Source organism: Oncorhynchus masou, chromosome 9, assembly GCF_036934945.1.
Source record: "Oncorhynchus masou masou isolate Uvic2021 chromosome 9, UVic_Omas_1.1, whole genome shotgun sequence".
Classification (NCBI taxonomy): Eukaryota; Metazoa; Chordata; class Actinopteri; order Salmoniformes; family Salmonidae; genus Oncorhynchus; species Oncorhynchus masou.
The window spans coordinates 33,552,921-33,575,386 of NC_088220.1; the positions used below are offsets into that span (position 1 = coordinate 33,552,921).

At 45.4% G+C, this 22,466-nt stretch overlaps 1 protein-coding gene across 1 annotated transcript; it reads right to left on the reverse strand.

The window, feature by feature from the left end:
* Nucleotides 1-3,930: 3,930 nt before the first annotated feature.
* On the reverse strand, nt 3,931-6,613 carry LOC135545199 (neuronal acetylcholine receptor subunit non-alpha-3-like). The gene is made up of 3 exons (XM_064972826.1): nt 6,536-6,613; nt 5,222-6,140; nt 3,931-5,096 (listed from the first exon to the last, which is right to left on the reverse strand). Exons 2-3 carry the CDS (start codon nt 6,110-6,112, stop codon nt 4,938-4,940), a joined length of 1,050 nt encoding a protein of 349 aa, XP_064828898.1. The 5' UTR covers nt 6,113-6,140; nt 6,536-6,613; the 3' UTR covers nt 3,931-4,937.
* Between the last annotated feature and the right edge of the window lie 15,853 nt (nt 6,614-22,466).

The following is a 22,466-nucleotide window of genomic DNA, read 5'->3' on the forward strand; positions in this document are numbered from 1 at the left end:
ATATATTCCGATAAACGGTGAGGGGGAAACACTACGCAATAAAGCGTGCCAATTGCGCTGCCTTCTCTCTCTCTCTCTCTCTCTCTCTCTCAAACTAGAATTTCCATGTGTAGACTACTTCAAAAAGCGATCTAAAGAAAAGCAACATTGACATGCTTGTTCTTGCTATTTTACAGTTTGGTTGTCTTGATCCCAGCAGGACGGTTTGATTTGTGCAAACTGACATGCGCGTTGCAAACAATAGGCTAGCGGTTGGGAGAGGGAGAGCCAGACAGGAACTGTCCAGTGCTTGGTGGTCCTGTCTGGGACAGCCGAGGTGTCCATGTCACCCTCTGAATCTAGAACTTTTTTTGCAGATCTAAATTTGCTCTGTCATTTCACCGCTTGGGATGAGGCAAAGTGTGTCTGAGTGTGCGAGTTTGTGTGTGTGTTTCCTCATTCAGCGTCACTAACACACCAGACACCAGGAGAATTTGTTCCCAATGTGCTACTGCCTCCCACGCCTTATCCCTTCCATACTCCCGGGGGACTTTCCTTTCACTGAGAGCAGTAAACACATAATGCACACAAACACACACTTTGAGATAAGCAATAATACACACACTCTGCTCAGAGTAGACAGATCTGTCACAGGGGAAATGTTCTGAACTCTGAGCTGCGAGGGTGAGAGAGATTTTGAGTGCCAAGCTTCCAGAACATAGATTTTGACTGTCTGACTGAAACGCCCTAACCTGTCCTCCCTCTCTTTTCAATCTTTTCCCTATTTCTCTCTCTACCCTCTCTCTCTCTCTTCTGTCTCGCTCTACCCCCCCCACTCTCGCTCTCTACCCCCTCTCTCTCTCTCTCTTCTGTCTCGCTCTACCCCCCCCCCCTCTCGCTCTCTACCCCCTCTCTCTCTCTCGCTCTACCCCCCCTCTCTCGCTCTCTACCCCCTCTCTCTCAGCAGGAGCACTACTGTGAGCTCGAGATCCGATATGGCAGCAGGACAGACCACAGGAGTCAGCAAGCATCGTGTGTGTGTGTGTGTGTGTGTGTGTGTGTGTGTGTGTGTGTGTGTGTGTGTGTGTGTGTGTGTGTGTGTGTGTGTGTGTGTGTGTGTGTGTGTGTGTGTGTGTGACAGAGAATGAGAGATATGGTGTTTTACAGAGGTAGAAAGAAAGGGGCAGGTTGGGAGTGAAACAGTGAGTGAGAAAATAATCTGATGAGGGAGGGATGCTTGAGAGATGGAGTTAGATAAAGAGGACAAAGCTGCTTGGCTCATGTTAATTTTAAAGATATTTTATACATGAGATGAGCTGTACTAATGGGATTTAATACAGTAGACTAGTGTGTAGTCCACTCTCCAGTAGACTAGTGTATAGTCCACTCTCCCCTGCCTGCATGAGTGGTTACTTAAATTTAATAGACTGCCCAGGACATCTGCACTGATAATGTTCTCACACACACACACACCCGCTCTCGCACACACACACACGCTCTCACACACACACACACGTGTACCTACAATATGTACATACACACACGCACACACACACACACACACACACACACAAATTAAGATGTACCCAATCTATGTCCACACAGAAACACGTTAAGACTGCCCTGGCTTTAGCAGGGCCTGGCACATCACTCATAACACGTTAAGACTTCCCTGGCTTTAGCAGGGCCTGTACACATCACTCATAACATGTTAAGACTACCCTGGCTTTAGCAGGGCCTGGCACATCACTCATAACACGTTAAGACTGCCCTGGCTTTAGCAGTGCCTGGACACATCACTCATAACACGTTAAGACTGCCCTGACTTTAGCAGGGCCTGGCACATCACTCATAACACGTTAAGACTGCCATGGGCACATCACTCATAACACGTTAAGACTGCCCTGAGCACATCACTCATAAAACGTTAAGACTGCCCTGAGCACATCACTCATAACACGTTAAGACTGCCCTGGGCACATCACTCATAACACGTTAAGACTGCCCTGAGCACATCACTCATAACACGTTAAGACTGCCCTGGGCACATCACTCATAACACGTTAAGACTGCCCTGGGCACATCACTCATAACACGTTAAGACTGCCCTGAGCACATCACTCATAAAACGTTAAGACTGCCCTGAGCACATCACTCATAACACGTTAAGACTGCCCTGGGCACATCACTCATAACACGTTAAGACTGCCCTGAGCACATCACTCATAACACGTTAAGACTGCCCTGGGCACATCACTCATAACACGTTAAGACTGCCCTGGGCACATCACTCATAACACGTTAAGACTGCCCTGAGCACATCACTCATAAAACGTTAAGACTGCCCTGGGCACATCACTCATAACACGTTAAGACTGCCCTGAGCACATCACTCATAACACGTTAAGACTGCCCTGGCTTTAGCAGGGCCTGGGCACATCACTCATAACACGTTAAGACTGCCCTGGGCACATCACTCATAACACATTAAGACTGCCCTGGCTTTAGCAGGGCCTGGGCACATCACTCATAACACGTTAAGACTGTCCTGGCTTTAGCAGGGCCTGGGCACATCACTCATAACACGTTAAGACTGCCCTGGGCACATCACTCATAACATGTTAAGACTGCCCTGGGCACATCACTCATAACACGTTAAGACTGCCCTGGGCACATCACTCATAACATGTTAAGACTGCCCTGGGCACATCACTCATAACACGTTAAGACTGCCCTGGGCACATCACTCATAACACGTTAAGACTGCCCTGACTTTAGCAGGGCCTGGACACATCACACATTAAGACTGCCCTGACTTTAGCAAGGCCTGGGCACATCACTCATAACCTAAGGATGTGATGGAATGGGGTCAGGTGAGTTTTGGTGTTTGTGTCTGAGGCTCTGTGACTTTGATGTTTGGGACTACGGGTTCCACAGGGACAGTTCCCAGATAGATAGAGCACAGGTCCCAGGGGCCGTATGTAACACGCATCTCACAGTAGGAGTGCTGATCTAGGGTCAGATCCCCCATGTCCATGTAGTCTTATTCTTTGTGATCTAAAAGTCAAAACTGATCCAAAAATCAGCATTCACACTGAGACACTTGAGCTACCCCAGTGAAGACACTGATGAAATACACCCACAAGTCGTTCTGAAACAAGCCCCTGTTGAGCCACAATAACTGCCCTGATATAAACAGGCCAAGAAGACCATAGATCTTCATATTGGTAACAGAGTTATGAGGTGTCTGGGAAAGGTTGGACCTCTCGCAAACACTTAGGAGTCAGAGTGAAAAGGTCAAGAGTTACACAGGGAGGAGAGGAAGAAAGGAGGGGAAGAACAAAGAGCTCAATGTGATATTGTATACAATGTCAGTATAGCATGAGACCTGGGAGGAAACGGTTCCACGCACTTTACTAGCTGAATTGAAGGGAGTACAGTACAGCTTCTCAAAGACACATATACAGTACCTAAAAAGAAGCATCCTACAAAATTCATGTTTTCCCCCTTTAGGTCATTGTGTTTGTCTTGCATGCACTCTGGCAAGGTGTCTACTTTTCGATATGGTGGCTGTGCATGTGCGTGTCTGCATGTGTGGCGACGTGTGTTTGTGTGCATGAGAACACATGCAAGAGTGTGTGTCAGTGTGTGAGAGATAACATGTAAATCTACATATAGTGAAGAATCAGGACCAAAGGATTGATAGACTAAATAATCACCTCCAATAGGCCTACAGACTGCTGACGTGTAGGAGAGAGACAATCGTCTTACCAAGGTTGCCACCTAGTGGAATAAAATACTACACGCACAACTATCTTGCGCAATTTGACTAGGTAACAGCAGAATCAGTCTGCATTCCAAACAGAGTTCCAAGCGAATCCAAATGAAGGGATATAGACATTCAAAACTACATGACAAAATACAAACTTGCCGTATTCAAAATCTCTTTATGATGATTTGATGTACATCAGGATATCAGAACGATGGTTTGTAGAGTCTGATTCACTGTGTTACCCATCATACTCCTTAACAGTAATCACAAAAGTGGCTGGACATCGACGGAGGAATTTTTGGGGGGACTATAGTCATTGTACCTGAATAATAATTTATTTAAATTAACTAGTTGATGGAGTGCCCAAACAAGTGTGAAATAAAAGTCAAAGGTCACAACAGCCAGAACAAAAAACAGAACTCACAACAATTCCTAGCTAATGAGGACCCTCTACAATTTATTTTAATTTTATTAGGCAAGTCAGTTATGAACAAATTCCTATTTCAATGATGGCCTAGGAACAGTGGGTTAACTGCCTTGTTCAGGGGCAGAACGACAGATTTTTACCTTGTCAGCTCGGGGATTCACTCTAACCACTCATCTACCTGCCGCCCCGAATCACCACAAATAGAACACTGATCGTCCAATCAGAGCGGCCTGGATGCCGCTACCATTCCACTCACAGACAAACTTACAATAACTAATATCACAATATTTGGGTCTGACGATAACGGTTTTGAGGAGTATAATGAGAAGAACTAAGTATGTTGTTGGTATCTACAGTAACCACAGAGAATATATTGCACATTTTACACTAATTCAAAATATTTCAGTCAATGTTTGTGCTTCAGAATTCTAGATTACTGTACATACTATCGTGGATTTGATACAAATTTTGAACACCTTTCTAATTAGCTTTGTTATTCATCTTCTGTACATTGAGTGAACTCTGTCACAAAGACCATGTAATATGTAAACACGGATAAAAGATCTATAGCAGAACTGCTCTAGCATGGTGATGTGCTAATTCTGACTCAAGGTGTGGCACGGGAGGTCAGGGCATAGCTCCACCGTAGGGGGTTGGCTGTGCTGACTATGGCCAGTTGGCTGAAAAGCTCAGGTAGAGAGCCTGGACTGGGTGCCGAGTTGGAGGGGGATGCTAGGTCTGGACTGGGGGGGGGGTGAGTTAATGGGGGTTGCTGGGTCCTGACTGGGGAGGGGTACTAAGGAATATCTGCAGGGCAGGGGTGAAGATCAGGATGGTCCCTAGGACCGACACAGTGAGGAAGGCCCACAGGAAGATCCTGTCCAGAACCTGAGCCACAAACTTCCAGTCCTGGACCACCTGAAGATAGGAAGAACAGGAAAAATCAGGGAAACAGGAACAAATTCAGTATCTTAGTATTACATTATATAAATGGCATTACACTACATATCATGTTGATTAAAACATATAGCATGGTGACCCACCTCTCTGATAAAGTGTTCCTTGCGTATATGGCAGCTGATGTAACGCACGGAGTACGTAGCTCTCTCCAGCATGGTGACCCAGGCTTGACTCTCATCTTCCTTCCCCTCCAGAGGACTCTGTCCATGGGCCCCGCTGCTCCTCTGACCCCCTCTCCGGCCCCCAGACCAGGGATTCAGCTCAGGACTCTCCGGCGCCAGCTCGGGGTAGTGGTACCGGTCAGTGTGGCCCCGCATACACAGCATCCGAGGTAGCCTCTGAAGGAAGAGGGAGCGAACCCAGGGGGACATGGGATGGTAGGTGGCTGAGGACCGGTGGTGCACGTTGATGACAAACACCGTGACGATGATGGAGAGGGTGACGAAGATCATGATGAAGAGGAGGTACTCCCCGATGAGAGGGATGACCTTGGAGGAAGACGGGATGATCTCTTCTATGACCAGGAGGAACACAGTGAGAGACACAAGGACGGAGGTGGAGAGAGAGAGCTTCTCCCCTTCATCCGATGGCAGATAAAACACCAGCACGGTCAGGAACGACAAACCGAGGCACGGGATAATGAGAAACAGTGTATAGAACAGCGGGAGACGTTTCAGAATGAACGAGTACGTTATAAAGGGGAAGGAATACAACCCGTCTCGCCGGTTTCCTCTGGCCCCCGTGGCGTTCAGGATCTCCCACTCGCCGTTGTCGAAGAAGTCCTTCCTGTCGACATAGTCGTCTAACAGGATCATGTCCACCATGTTACCATCGTAGGTCCAGGAGCCAAACTTCATGGAGCAGTTCTGTCTGTCGAAGGGGAAGAAGGTGACGTCCATGGTGCAGGCCGACTTGTAGCTGGCCGGAGGGGTCCACGTGATTCTACCGTTGGACTTAACGATGGCTTTGGTCATCAGGGAGCCCTCGAACCGCCCGTCTGCACTGGGAGAGGAGAGAGGGGCAGGGGGTAAGATTAGGGTTAATAATATGGTTAGGGTGTGCTTAAGTCCGGAACTTATTTTACTAGCACCTTGCACTTCCACTTTTTGTATTCTTTTGAGCATGGATTAATTTAATTATATGATTTTTGAACTCAAATATTTTTTCCTCCTACACACTGACCGCCTTTCATTGTAGCCTGAGAGCTAACCTCCATACTGGCTTTCTAGGGTGTGTATAAAACATTTATCTTAGGAATACATCAAACAAACAAAAAAGGATATAGAGTATCAATGTGGGCTATTAGTGTGAACATAGATGAAAGTTACACTGTCTTGTCTGAAGACTTTATGCTAAATGGAACCCTTCATAACACGTGACATCATCATTGAGCTTACTTCTCGTAGAGCACAATGTCGGGCAACCAGATAGTCTCAGATGGAACTCTGATCGATGTGATCCCACCATAGTCCTCAGGGTTCCATCGCAGTTTATAATCTATCCACTCCTGTTGAGGGAAAAAAAGAAGATTGTTATCCATCTATCCTCTTCTGTGGACAACAGCTTCTATGCCTCTTACAGGCTACAGTTACACCCCCCCCCCCTTCTCCTCACCTGCCACAGCCACACATTAGTGGTCATCAGCTGGTTCTTCTCATCCTGTGTGTGTGTATGTGAGAGCGAGAGAGAAAGAGAGGTCATGTAGAGTGGAGCAGAGGAGAGGAGACATCCAGGTTAGAAATGTGTATCGGATGTCATTTAAAATGGAATCAAATGTTGCTGTCTGTTCCATTTCCTTTTTACACTCGGTCATGATTACACCTTAAACCATTTCTAAATGTATCACTCTCGTGCAATTTATATTGATAGGCGACATGAAGGTTCTGCCTTTATTATTTTAGTCTGGGATTAGAGCACAAGCCTAAGCTTTAGGGCCAAACCGTACGGTCGTCAAATAGCCAACACGCCAACCGCCAAATGCTTTTGGGAACGGGCATAAAACGTTAACATCAATCCACGGATTCAAAAAGGACAAGAGTCAGAGTTGAAATCATTAGGAGAAAAATCTGCGTTAATGGAGAGTTGAAAATAAAGGGCCTGAAAAGTAATGTTTTAGAAAGATCTGGTGACGTGGTAAAAGAGGGAGGATAGCAGTGCCTGTTTTGTGAGGATTGTGAGGCGCTACACAAAATGCCAGTCACGAGATGGGGACTTCACTTTACTGTAGGCCTATGGCACGTCAAGGGAACGTTAGCCTACTGTTCAGATGGGCGAAATTGGAACTGAAATCTGGACACTGACTGTATATCCATAACCTCTCCACCAAACTGGAGCCCTCACAGCTGCTCGATCAGCCTATTTTTCCAACCTAATGAGAATAAGAAGCCAACATATTTTTGATACTGTCCCAAAGCTAACTAAAAAGCAGCATTCCAAGAGAGGATGGCTTTTACTTCAGCAGTGATGAATTCATGAAATTCTTAGATGAAAAGATTATGATCATTAGAAAGCAAAGAAATTACAGACTCCTCTTTGAATCTGAGAATTTCTCCAAAACTCAGTTGTCCTGAAGCTGCACAGAACTGCCAGGGCCTAGAATCAATGGAGACACTTAAGTTTTTTAACCCTATATCTCTTGATACAGTCACAAAAATAGTCAGCTGCATACTGGACCCTAATCCAACTAAACTACTGAAAGAGCTACTTCCGGTGCTTGGCCCTCCTATGTTGAACATAAATGGCTCCCTATCCTCCGGATGTGTACCAAACTCACTAAAAAAAGTGGCAGTATTAAAGTCTATCTTGAAAAAGACAAATCTTGACCCGGAAAATCAAAAAAAAAAAATATTGGCCGATAACGAATCCCCCACTTCACGCAATTTCTTTTAAAAGTTGTTGCGCAGCTTACGGGCAGTTGCGACCTGTCGTTCAGGGCAGGAGAGGCAGAGCCCCACCTGTTTTGAGCCCCACATTTTTTGCAAATGTTTTTGTCGTTGCCTGTTATTTTGGCATTAACACATGTCACATATCAGTTTGTAAAATAAAAATGTAAAAAAAATCAATTTTGAAAAAGCTGTTGTACAAGCAACTCACTGCCTCCTGAAGACAAATAATGTATACAAACAGCTTCATTCAGGTTTGAGACCCCATCATAAAACTGAACTCATGAAGAGGGTAAATGACCTTTTAATGCATCTGTCCTCGTGCTCCTAGACCTTAGTACCGTTTGACACCATCAATCACCACATTCTTTGGAGAGATTGGAAACCCTAATTGGTTTACACGGACAGATTATTGCATGGTTTAGATCTTATCAGTAGGGTAGCCAAGTGGTTGGAGCGTTGCACTAGTAACTGGAAGGTTGCAAGTTCAAACCCCTGAGCTGACAAGGTACAAATCTGTCCTTCTGCCCCTGAACAGGCAGTTAACCCACTGTTCCTAAGCCGTCATTGAAAATAAGAATTTGTTCTTAACTGACTTGCCTAGTTAAATAAAGGTAAAATAAATGAAATTATCTGTCGGAAAGATATGTTTGTCTCTGGATGTAAGTTACGGGTGTTCCTCAAGTTTCCGTTTCAGTACCACTATTGTTTTCACTATATATTCTACCTCTTGATGTCATTCGGAAAAACAATGTCAACTTTCACTGCTTTGTGAATGACACACATGTACATTTTGATGAGACATGGTGAAGCCCCAAAATTGCTTGCCCTGGAAGCCTGTTTCAGATAAAGGAAGTGAATGGCAGAAAATGGTTTACTTTTAAACTCACACAAAACAGAGATGCTAAGTCTAGGTCAAGAAACAAAGAGATCTGTTTGATCTGACAATTAATCTTGATGGTTGTACAGTCGTCTCAAATTAAACTGAAAGACCTCGGTGGTACTCTGGACCCTGACCTCGCTTTTGACAAACATATCAAGAATATTTCAAAGGCAGCTTTCTTCCATCTTCGTAACAATGCAAAAATCGGAAACATTTTGTCTAAAAATGATGCAGAAAAGCTAATCCATGCTTTTGTCACTTCTAGATTAGAATACTACAAATCTTTGCTTGCCGGCTGCCCGGATATAGCACTAAATCAATTTCAGTTAGTGCTAAATATGGCTGCTAGGATGTTGCCTCGAAACCTCCAGTGCTAGCCACTCTACACTGGCTTCCTGTTAAGACTAGGGCTGATTAAGGTTTTATTGCTAACCTACAAGGCATTACATTGACTTGCTCTTACCCATCTCTCTGATTTGATCCTGCCGTACACACTTACACGTACACTACGGTCCACCAAATGTTGGGCATTATCCTATAGAGATACATTTTTATGGAGTGGTCTGCCTATACATGTGAGAGACGCAGACTCTGTATCGGCTTTAAGTCTTTACTGAAGACTCATCTCTTCAGTAGGTTCAATGATTGAGTGCAGTCTGGTCCAGGGGTGCGAAGGTGAACGACAAGGCAGTGCTGCTTGCTGTCTCTTCCTGGCCGGCTCCCCTTTCTCCACTGGGATTCTCTGCCTCTGGCCCTATTGCGGGCAGTGGCGACCCGTCGTTCAGGGCAGGAGGGGCAGAGTGACACCTATTTTGAGACCCAAATTTGTTGCTTTTTTTGTTATTAAGACTTGTCACATATCAGTTTGTAAACAACATAAAAAAATATATATAACTTGGGTCAAACGTTTTGGGTAGCCTTCCACAAGCTTCCCACAATAAATTGGGTGAATTTTGTCCCATTCCTCCTGACAGAGCTGGTGTAACTGAGTCAGGTTTGTAGGCCTCCTTCCTTGCACACGCTTTTTCAGTTCTACCCACACATTTTCTATAGGATTGAGGTCAGGGCTTTGTGATGGCCGCTCCAATACCTTGACTTTGTTGTCCTCAAGCCATTTTGCCACAACTTTGGAAGTATGCTTGGGGTCATTGTCCATTTGGAAGACCCATTTGCGACCAAGCTTTAACTTCCTGACTGATGTCTTGAGATGTTGCCTCCCCCTTTTTCCTCCAAACATAACGATGGTCATTATGGCCAAAAAGTTATATTTTTGTTTCATCAGACCAGAGGACATTTCTCCAGAAAGTACAATCTTTGTCCCCATGTGCAGTTGCAAACCGTAGTCTGGCTTTTTTAATGGCGGTTTTGGAGCAGTGTCTTCTTCCTTGCTGAGCGGCCTTTCAGGTTATGTCGATATAGGACTCGTTTTACTGTGGATATAAATACTATTGTACCAGTTTCCTCCAGCATTTTCACAAGGTCCTTCGATATTGTTCTGGGATTGATTTGCACTTTTGGCACCAAAGTACGTTCATCTCTAGGAGACAGAACACATCTCCTTCGTGAGCGGTATCACAGCTGCGTGGTCCCATGGTGTTTATACTTGCGTACTATTGCTTGTACAGATGAACGTGGTACCTTCAGGCATTTGGAAATTGCTCCCAAGGATGACCCAGACTTATGGAGGTCTACAATTGTTTTTCTGAGGTCTTGGCAGATTTCTTTTGATTTTCCCATGATGTCAAGCAAAGAGGCACTGAGTTTGAAGGTAGGCCTTGAAATACATCCAGAAGTACACCTCCAATTGACTCAAATGATGTCAATTAGCCGTATCAGAAGCTTCTAAAGCCATGACATTATTTTCTGGAATGTTCCAAGTTGTTTAAAGGCACAGTCAACTTAGTGTATGTAAACTTCTGACCTACTGGAATTGTGATAATGAATTTTAAGTGACATAATCGTTCTGTAAACAATTGTTGGAAAAATAACTTTTGTCATGCACAAAATAGATGTCCTAACCGACTTGCTAAAACTATAGTTTGTTAACAAGAAATTTGTGGAGTGGTTGAAAAAATAGTTTTAATGACTCCAACCTAAGTGTATGTAAACTTCTGACTTCAACTGTAAGTACTTATGGAAAACATAGGGACCACAATGGAAGTAAGTCCCTGAGACAAAAAACCCTCAACCTCCAGATGAGTATGAGAAGGGAGTTTAAGTTTAATTCTTACACGGTTGGCTTATTCTTTAGATGTTTGAGGATGCTAGTGAACCATAATCAAAGTGACACTGGACTAACGCATTTACATGTCTATAGCTACACCTGTATATGTTTCCATGCAATTGGTGACAGATGTTCACGTGAATATTCTATCTTTCCATTTCAGAGTTTCTTTTAGGATCATTTGGTGCAAGATGACATGACAGGGGAGATTTTAGTTGACATAGTGAACTGTAACCTAATACAGGACAGACAGCTAGCAACACTGGCACCACTCATCAGCCTGAAGCAGAGCACCTCTCTCTATCACTTTCTCCTGTGATTCACCTCTCTTCCTATCCCTCTTTCTCCTGTGATTCACCTCTCTTCCTATCCCTCTTTCTCCTGTGATTCACCTCTCTTCCTATCCCTCTTTCTCCTGTGATTCACCTCTCTTCCTATCCCTCTTTCTCCTGTGATTCACCTCTCTTCCTATCCCTCTTTCTCCTGTGATTCACCTCTCTTCCTATCCCTCTTTCTCCTGTGATTCACCTCTCTTCCTATCCCTCTTTCTCCTGTGATTCACCTCTCTTCCTATCCCTCTTTCTCCTGTGATTCACCTCTCTTCCTATCCCTCTTTCTCCTGTGATTCATCTCTCTTCCTATCCCTCTTTCTCCTGTGATTCACCTCTCTTCCTATCCCTCTTTCTCCTGTGATTCACCTCTTCCTATCCCTCTTTCTCCTGTGATTCACCTCTTCCTATCCCTCTTTCTCCTGTGATTCACCTCTCTTCCTATCCCTCTTTCTCCTGTGATTCATCTCTCTTCCTATCCCTCTTTCTCCTGTGATTCACCTCTCTTCCTATCCCTCTTTCTCCTGTGATTCACCTCTCTTCCTATCCCTCTTTCTCCTGTGATTCACTCTCTTCCTATCCCTCTTTCTCCTGTGATTCACCTCTCTTCCTATCCCTCTTTCTCCTGTGATTCACCTCTCTTCCTATCCCTCTTTCTCCTGTGATTCACTCTCTTCCTATCCCTCTTTCTCCTGTGATTCACCTCTCTCTATCCCTCTTTCTCCTGTGATTCACTCTCTTCCTATCCCTCTTACTCCTGTGATTCACCTCTCTTCCTATCCCTCTTTCTCATGTGATTCACTCTCTTCCTATCCCTCTTTCTCCTGTGATTCACCTCTCTTCCTATCCCTCTTACTCCTGTGATTCACCTCTCTTCCTATCCCTCTTTCTCCTGTGATTCACCTCTCTTCCTATCCCTCTTTCTCCTGTGATTCACCTCTCTTCCTATCCCTCTTTCTCCTGTGATTCACCTCTCTTCCTATCCCTCTTTCTCCTGTGATTCACCTCTCTTCCTATCCCTCTTTCTCCTGTGATTCACCTCTCTCTATCCCTCTTTCTCCTGTGATTCACCTCTCTTCCTATCCCTCTTACTCCTGTGATTCACCTCTCTTCCTATCCCTCTTTCTCATGTGATTCACCTCTCTTCCTATCCCTCTTTCTCCTGTGATTCACCTCTCTTCCTATCCCTCTTACTCCTGTGATTCACCTCTCTTCCTATCCCTCTTTCTCCTGTGATTCACCTCTCTTCCTATCCCTCTTTCTCCTGTGATTCACCTCTCTTCCTATCCCTCTTTCTCCTGTGATTCACCTCTCTTCCTATCCCTCTTTCTCCTGTGATTCACCTCTCTTCCTATCCCTCTTACTCCTGTGATTCACTCTCTTCCTATCCCTCTTTCTCCTGTGATTCACCTCTCTTCCTATCCCTCTTTCTCCTGTGATTCACCTCTCTTCCTATCCCTCTTACTCCTGTGATTCACCTCTCTTCCTATCCCTCTTTCTCCTGTGATTCACCTCTCTTCCTATCCCTCTTTCTCCTGTGCTTCACCTCTCTTCCTATCCCTCTTTCTCCTGTGATTCACCTCTCTTCCTATCCCTCTTACTCCTGTGATTCACTCTCTTCCTATCCCTCTTTCTCCTGTGATTCACCTCTCTTCCTATCCCTCTTTCTCCTGTGATTCACCTCTCTTCCTATCCCTCTTACGCCTGTGATTCACCTCTCTTCCTATCCCTCTTTCTCCTGTGATTCACTCTCTTCCTATCCCTCTTTCTCCTGTGATTCACCTCTCTTCCTATCCCTCTTACTCCTGTGATTCATCTCTTCCTATCCCTCTTTCTCCTGTGATTCACCTCTCTTCCTATCCCTCTTTCTCCTGTGATTCACCTCTCTTCCTATCCCTCTTTCTCCTGTGATTCACCTCTCTTCCTATCCCTCTTTCTCCTGTGATTCACCTCTCTTCCTATCCCTCTTTCTCCTGTGATTCACTCTCTTCCTATCCCTCTTTCTCCTGTGATTCACCTCTCTTCCTATCCCTCTTTCTCCTGTGATTCACCTCTTCCTATCCCTCTTTCTCCTGTGATTCACCTCTCTTCCTATCCCTCTTACTCCTGTGATTCACCTCTTCCTATCCCTCTTTCTCCTGTGATTCACCTCTCTTCCTATCCCTCTTTCTCCTGTGATTCACCTCTCTTCCTATCCCTCTTTCTCCTGTGATTCACCTCTTCCTATCCCTCTTTCTCCTGTGATTCACCTCTTCCTATCCCTCTTTCTCCTGTGATTCACCTCTTCCTATCCCTCTTTCTCCTGTGATTCACCTCTCTTCCTATCCCTCTTTCTCCTGTGATTCACCTCTCTTCCTATCCCTCTTTCTCCTGTGATTCACCTCTCTTCCTATCCCTCTTTCTCCTGTGATTCACCTCTCTTCCTATCCCTCTTTCTCCTGTGATTCACCTCTCTTCCTATCCCTCTTTCTCCTGTGATTCACCTCTCTTCCTATCCCTCTTTCTCCTGTGATTCACCTCTCTTCCTATCCCTCTTTCTCCTGTGATTCACCTCTCTTCCTATCCCTCTTTCTCCTGTGATTCACCTCTATTCCTATCCCTCTTTCTCCTGTGATTCACCTCTCTTCCTATCCCTCTTACTCCTGTGATTCACCTCTCTTCCTATCCCTCTTTCTCCTGTGATTCACCTCTCTTCCTATCCCTCTTTCTCCTGTGATTCACCTCTCTTCCTATCCCTCTTTCTCCTGTGATTCACCTCTCTTCCTATCCCTCTTACTCCTGTGATTCACCTCTCTTCCTATCCCTCTTTCTCCTGTGATTCACCTCTCTTCCTATCCCTCTTTCTCCTGTGATTCACCTCTCTTCCTATCCCTCTTACTCCTGTGCTTCAGCTCACCCCCCCCCCCAATCTCTTTTCCTATAGTCTTTCATTCTCATTATTTGGTATGATATCAGTTAGTATTTACAACCTCTCTTTTTGAGTTGATACAATTACATACATGCCACAGGCATCTCCCCTCAGAGAGATATGTACCCTGCTGTTTGTTTAAGCAAGGTTCATATTTAAGACCATGAATGGGACTGTTCTATTGGCTGCTTGTGTTCTTTGACAGAAGAGCTAAACCAGCTCACCTTATCAAATCAGGCCCTGAAAAGTGTAAAGCTCTGTTGGAAAAGAGCGTGTTTCCGAGAGTTTCATAAAAGGAGAGAAAAAGCTAGATAGAAGTCCCACTGAGGCCACCAGCTTTATTTCAGGACCTTGGTCAGCTCAGGAGTGGAGTTGTTCCACTGTGGTTTATAAGATTCCTTTCTTTCAGCATTACTTGTTTGAGCAACATGGACAGGGTCAGAATTACAAGAACTACGTGGCTCAAGCAATTCAGACAAGATATTTTGAGACGTCCATGTCTTTTACCGCTTGTTTATATGGCAAGGTCTTTCAACGCGGTGCGCGTTTAGCATGTGTGCGTTCGTGCCTGTGCATGCATACGACATCCTCACCACGTCCACCAGCTGTGAGATCTTGAGTCCAAAGCGTACTGTGACCGTGTCGTTGGCGTGCTGGATGGGCCGGACCCAGCGCTGGTACCCCTGGAACAGGTTCCTCAACAGAAGGTCCTCCATCTCAGCCAGAGAGCCAAACTCACCTGGGGATGGGAGAGGGAGTGGGGGAGAGAGAGAAAGGGGAAAAGAGAGAGAGTTTAAATGGGCTGAGAGAAGAGAGAAAGCTCAATGTCAATTAAACAACTATTTTGAACATAAAAAAATGTTTAAGCGTCACAGACCAAAAGGTGTCTAATTTTCGTTTAGCACGTAGATGGTGTTTACTGGGGTTGCATGAGAAGGGGTTGAGTAATATGAATCAGAGACTGAACAAACAGCTGAACAATGACACAGGAGTTGTGGTGGAGCAGAGAGCCAGACAGACAGCTAGTGGGACACAGACACTGCAACATGGCAGCCTGTGGCTGATTCCCAAAGGACTTGAAACTTCTCTGAATCTCCTCCAGGAGAGATGAGTGTGTAGCTGAAAGGATGTGTTTTTTTGTGGTGTCGGTTTATCCCTCCTTGGCTTTCTGTATGCTTTGGACACATGGACAGCCTCGGTGTAGGTGCAAGCTGGTGGCGCTGATATTCGGTCAGTCTCAGCCACAGGCTTGACCGTGGCCTCCAGATTGCAGGGCCTGACAAAAACTAGGACAAAGCAATTGGCTAGGATCCGCTCTGTTTCAGCTGTCGTGGGCAGCCTAGCTGTTTGGAGAGGGAGGTGCTCGCTGTACCCTTGAGGGCTGTGCATACAGGGACCTTTGAAATAGTAGATCCTTTTTTTGAAAAATATGATTGGTGGATTAAAAAAAGTGTTTAAAATGTGTGGGTGTGGGTGTGCATGTGCCCAATAACATGCAGCGAGAGCGAATCTACCCTCCGGCTCCCATTCTGTCAGCCTTAACACCATTTCCTTCCAGGAATCAAAACTGTATTACATTAGAAATAAAATGCAAACCTCTACTTAGATATTGCCATCTTCAACATAACCTTCACACATATATACCAATCGTTTACGAATAGCCTTGGGGTGTTACTGACAAATGGAAATTACCCTTCAATAATTCAATAGATATTATGACCGTTAGTTTCAGAAAGAGAACAGAAGGGGAGACAGACACTGTCACCTGACACCGTGTCTGTCACTGCTTCCGTCGACCGGTTCTGTCTGTCAGCAGAAACTGAACCAGACCCGCGCGAGCGTCCTCCGGAGATGGATTTTGGTTGCTTGGAGAAACAGGCGCGCAGCTAATGCTTCCAGTTTGTCAGATGGAATATGAGTAATTGGAATCTCGAGGAAGGTCATATCGTAACTTGGATGTAAGGGAAGATGTGTTATGCTCCCCCCGTGACTTGGATAGAGGAACCTTTATTTCCATCCTAACCTAGTGCACTTTTCAGTTCCATATAGGCTATCCCTCGCAAGCACCACACGTTTATAACTCACCCTACTTATCGTACAAGACATGCAATTGTTCCAGTTCCTGTACTTACCGGGGATGGTGCCGAGACAAAACGCACACATCGCCGAAAGGACAAGCACAGATACCGGCAAATTCATGATGATTCTCATCCGCTCTGTAGAGGCTTCTATAAACTAATATCATGCATTAAAGACATACAACTTCTCGAGAGCCCCCGTAGCAATGAACAAGTCTCATAATTCCGTTTGCAACGCTGACAATGAAAAATAAACCCCTATCTAATATTAAAAACGAGCCTTCCACTGAGCTCCCCGTGAACAAAACTCCAGTTGCGTGGAGGACTGGCACCGACGGCTGTTCTGCACATCTCTCCAGCGTGTGGCGCGGTGACAAAAAGGAGGGAGCAGAGCAGGAGTTTGAATGGGGTTTAAACAGGATCCTAAACCAATCAGAGGAACAGCTAAGGATCCACAGCACCCTGGCAGATGACGGTGCGTGCATGCGCACCTGGGGGGAAACGGTAGCACGTAGACTAAATTCTTCAAGTTTAGCTGTTGTTGTAATGATCTTCTGAGACACTGGGAGATGGCTTGGTGGCCTAATATATCACAGCAGTTTGAAAGACGAAGAGGTTCATGTCTGTTGAAAGTCCACGTGCAGGGCACGGACTGCCCACTAGGGCGCGCTTAAAGCAAGTGAAGTCGGGATGGATGTCAGCAGATGATTCCCGGTAGTTTCAGTTGATAAAATATATGATACAAAACGTCTTACCAGTTCTTTATCCTAAGCGATGCCGATAAAAAGTTTAGCATCAGCCTGTCCTCAAAGAGGAAAGTGAGTGGTGCTAGACCCTCACCTCTATTGATATCTTACCTAGAGAGGGAGTTCTTTACTATGAGAAGGGGGGGGGGGGAGGATGGCTGACTCGGTGCTTTATGAAACTAAATCTTCTTCTGACCTAATGCTGACATGGCACATCACTAGAGATGGCACATCACTCACTCTCTCTCACACACTCACTCTCTCTCATTCTTTATCTCTTTCTCACTCCCTCTCTCAAATATCTATTTATCTTCCCCCCTCTCTCTCACTCTCTCTCTCTCAAATATATATATATATTTCTCTCTCTCTCCCAAACCTCTCTCTGTCTCTCTCTGTCTCTCTCTCTCTGTCTCCCTCTGTCTGTCTGTTTCTCTCTCTCTCTGAGACTGTTTTTCTATGTTGATGTTCACCCTGTCATTTTCCATCAGTTAGTCAGCCTCAGAGTTCTGAGTTGGAGTCTCAGATACTGTCTCAGAGTTCTGACTCTATCGTGTGTCACCACACACAGACTCTGATAGCCCCTGACAGGGCCTGCTTGACGTGGCCAAACCAAACACACTGCTGATCCAGCAGCCTCTCTGGGTCAGGAACCAAGCCCGTGAGCTCTAACCTTACACCACACCCTATCCTGCTGCTGTGGAATCTCATATATCATATATTAGGAACAGGGTGGTTTGAGCCCTGAATGCTGATTGGCTGACAGCCATGATATCAGAACGTATACCACGGGGGCTCTAATTTTGTTTATAATAGCAATAAGGCACCTCTGGGTTTTTTCTTATGTGTTGCGCCGTGCATAAGAACAGCCCTTAGCCGTGGTATATTGGCCATATACCACACCCCCTCGGGCCTTATTGCTTAAATATAATATGCCATTTAATATGCCATCTACAGTATGTGTGTGCGTGTGTGTGTCTATCTCTCTAGCTGGGCTGTGTCGACATCCTTTGCTTTGTCCAGTAATATTCTCTTGTCTTTGTCTGTCTGGCTCTTAACCAGTTCCTCTGTTTTTCTTTGTCTTTCTGCCTCTCGTTTGGTTCCACCCCCCTCTCTTTCTCTCACTCTCTCTCTCTCTGGGAGATGAATCAGTGTGTTTTTCTCTCTCTCTCTCGTGGCTGAGTACAGACTATTCTATTTTCATTTAATTTCATTTTCTCTCTCTTTCTCTCTCCATCTCAGCCCAAGAATTCCAAGGTAACCTGACTAAATGACTATCGCCCTGTAACACTCACATCTGTAGCCCTTAAATGCTTTGAAAGACTGGTCATGGCTCGCATCAACACCATCTTCCCAGAAAGCTGTACCCACTTTCAATTCACAAACCATCCCAACAGATCCACAGATGACGCAATCTCTATTGTACTCCACACTGCCCTTTCCCACCTGGACAAAAGGAACACCTATGTGAGAATGCTGTTCATTGACTACAGCTCAGCGTTCAACACCATTATGCCCTCTAAGCTCATCACTAAATTAAGGACCCTGGGATTAAACACCTCCTGCAACTGGATCCTGGACTTCTTGACGGCCCGCCCACAGGTGGTAAGGGTAGGCAACAATACATCCACCACACTGACCCTCAACACGTGGGCCCCTCAGGGGTGCGTGCTTAGTCCCCGCCTGTACTCCCTGTTCACCCACGATTGCATGGCCACGCACGACTCCAACACCATCATTAAGTTTGTAGACGACACAACAGTGGTAGGCCTGATCACGACAACGATGAGACAGCCTATAGGGAGGTCAGAGACCTGGCATTGTGGTGTCAGGACAACAACCTCTACCTCAACGTCAGCAAGACAATGTAGCTGATCGTGGACTACAGGAAACGGAGGGCCGAGCACACCCCCATCCACATCGATGGAGATGTTCTGGAACAGGTCGAGAGCTTCAAGTTCCTCTGTGTCCACATCACTAAGGATCTATCATGGTCAACACACATCAACACAGTCGTGAAGAGGGCACATCAACGCCTCTTCCCCCTCAGGAAGCTGAAAAGATGTGGCATGGGCCCTCAAATCTTCAAAAGATTCTACAGCTGCACCATTGAGAGTATATTGACTGGCTGCATCACCACTTGGTATAGCAACTGTTTGGCATCCGCAAAGAGTATTGTGTATGGCCCAGTACAGGAAGGCCCTAAAAATGTTCAAAGACCCCAGCCACCCAAGTAATAGACTGTTCTCTCTGCTACTGCATGGCAAGTGGTACCATGCACCAGGTATGGAACCAACAGGACCCTGAACAGCTTCTACCCCCAAGCTATAAGACTGCTAAATAGTAAGTTACATCTGCATTGACCCTTTTTGCACTAATCTCTTTTGACTCATCACATATGCTGCTGTTACTGTCTATTATCTATCCTGTTGTCTAGAGAGAACAACCAGTAGAGGCACAGAGTGACCATCAGGTGGGAGAGCTGGGGCATGTGTGTGCATGCACTTGTGAGAGAACTGGGCAGAGCGTCGGGATTAGCGTGGCATAATTGGGTGAGCAAGAGCGCCTAGACGCAGCGCCAACCTCAGCTCCTACTGGTGGTACCCCGAGGGGCACGGCGAAGTGCCAACCTCCTCAGAGAGAGAGAGACAGACAGGGAGACAGAGAGATACACACAGGGAGAGCAATGAGACCCAACCAAATCATGAGAAAACAAAAAGATAATTACTTGACACGTTCGAAAGAATTGACAAAAAATACTGAGCAAACTGGAATGCTATTTGGGCCTTAACAAGAGAGTACACAGTGGCAGAATACCTGACCACTGTGACTGACCCAAAATGAAGGAAAGCTTTGACTATGTACAGACTTAGTGAGCATAGCCTTGCTATCGAGAAAGGTTGCCGTAGGCAGACCTGGCTCTCAAGAGAAGACAGGCTATGTGCTCACTGCCCACAAAATGAGGTGGAAACTGAGCTGTACTTCTGACCCACCTGAACATATTAGAGGCACATATTTTCCTCAGATTACACAGACCCACAAAGAATTCGAAAACAAATCCAATTTTAATAAACGTCCATATCTATTGGGTGAAATGCCTCAGTGTGCCATCACAGTTGCAATATTTGTGACTTGTTGCCACAAGAAAAGGGCAACCAGTGAAGAACAAACAGCATTATAAATACAACACATATTTATGTTTATTTATTTTCCCCTTTTTACTTTAACTATTTGCACATCGTTACAACACCGTATATAGACGTACTATGACACTCCACACTGCCCTTTCCCACCTGGACAAAAGGGATGTGAGAATGCTGTTCATTGACTACAGCTCAGTGTTCAACACTATAGTACCCACAAAGCTCATCCCTAAGCTAAGGCCCCTGGCACTCAACACCTCCCTATGCAACTGGATCCTGGATTTCCTGACGGGCCGCCCCCAGGTGGTAAGGGTAGGCAACAACACATATGCCACGCTGATCCTCAACATCCTGACCGGTTGCATCACCGCCTGGTATGGAAACTGCTCGGCATCCGACCGTAAGGCGCTGCTGAGGGTAGTGCATCCGGCCCAGTACATCACTGGGGCCAAGTTTCCTGCCATCCAGGACCGATATACTAGGCGGTGTCAGAGGAAGGACCTAAAAATTGTCAACGAGTCCAGTCATCCAAGTCATAGACTGTTCTCTCTGTTACCGCACGGGAAGCGGTACCGGATCGCCAAGTCGGGGTCCAAAAGGCTCCTTAACAGCTTCTACCCCCATAAGACTGCTGAACAATTCATCAAATCACCACCTGGACTATTCACATTGAACCCACTCCCCTTTTTATTTAATTTCTTACTTTAGTTTGTTTAGTCAATATTTTCTTAACTCTATTTATTGAACTGCAGTGCTGGTTAAGGGCTTGTAAGCAAGCAATTTGATTTGACATGAAATGTCTTCATTCTTTTGGAACATTTGTGAGTGTAATGTTTACTGTTCATTTTTGATTGTTTATTTCACTTTTGTTTATTGTCTATTTCACTTGCTTTGGCAATGTAAACATATGCTTCCCATGCCTATAAAGCCCCTTGAATTTAATTTAATTGAGAGAGAGAGAGAGAGAGAGATAGAGAGAGAAAGAGAGAAAGAGAGAGAGATAAAGACAGAGCGGTACACACAGAGAGATAGAGAGAGATTGGGACAGAGTGAGACAGATAGAGAGACAGCGAGAGAGAGAAACATACCGATTCATCTCCCAGAGAAATGAACCACATGAAAAACACACAAATTAACTCCTCGCAGATCACAATGATGGAAATGTGTGTGTGTGTGTGTTGTGCTTTTTATGTATGAGGAGGTTAAACCATTGAAGGAAAGAGTTCAGCTGCCAACAGAAAGCATCTGATAATGAATTATGGCATTTACTCTTGTCTAGAGCAGCCACACATTTAAAGCTGACAGACAGATTTACTGTTAAGAATAGCAGTATGCATTAAATTAGTCACATGAGAGAGAGAGAGAGAGAGAGAGAGAGAGAGAGAGAGAGAGAGAGAGAGAGAGAGAGAGAGGGGGTACTGTGGGAAACCAGGCAGGAAGTGTACTTTCTCTCTTTTGTATTTCTATTCCTCTCTGCTCTTTGTTCCGTGGAAGTAGTCAGGAAATATGAGGCTTAATTATCACAATGAAATTATCCTGATTTTCCGCTCCACTTGGAGCCATGGGCCGGACAGCTGCTGCCTCTGAGAGGCTCCCGCTCACTCAGTGCCTGCCCGATTTCTAATCACTTGGAAAAGGGAATTCTCGCGGGCTAGAAACCTGCACGCCGGTTCCCTTCACAGGCGATGGGGGCCAGCTGCAGTGTGTGTGAGTACTTGTGCTTACCCTACTTGTCTCTCTCTCTCTCTCTCTCTCTCTCTCTCTCTCTCTCTCTCTCTCTCTCTCTCTCTCTCTCTCTCTCTCTCTCTCTCTCTCTCTCTCTCTCTCTCTCTCTCTCTCTCTCTCTCTCTCTCTCTCTCTCTCTCTCTCTCTCTCTCTTGTTGTTTGCTGCTACAGTTATTGTTGATGTTGCTGTTGTTCTTGTTTGGCCCATCGTTATTATCTGCGTAATTTGACTCAGTAAAGGAGTATAAATAAGAAAAACAGTATTCTTCTCCCCAGGGTTTATCTTAATCTGTTTTCTATTTGAAGGATTACACACGATGAATAAAACCAGGACAGGCAAGCGAGGGCCATCAACGCTCAAATCACCTCGTTTCAAAGGAAATGTACAGACTATTTTCTCACTCACAGTAGCT

What these genes read in the sequence shown, in the direction of transcription:
- LOC135545199 (XM_064972826.1), bottom strand. Translation starts at nt 6,112, where the DNA reads ATGACCAAAGCCATCGTTAAGTCCAACGGTAGAATCACGTGGACCCCT. An exon ending in AGGAACACTTTATCAGAGAG is followed by an intron (nt 5,097 to 5,221) that starts GTGGGTCACCAT and finishes TCCTATCTTCAG; the next exon opens with GTGGTCCAGGACTGGAAGTT.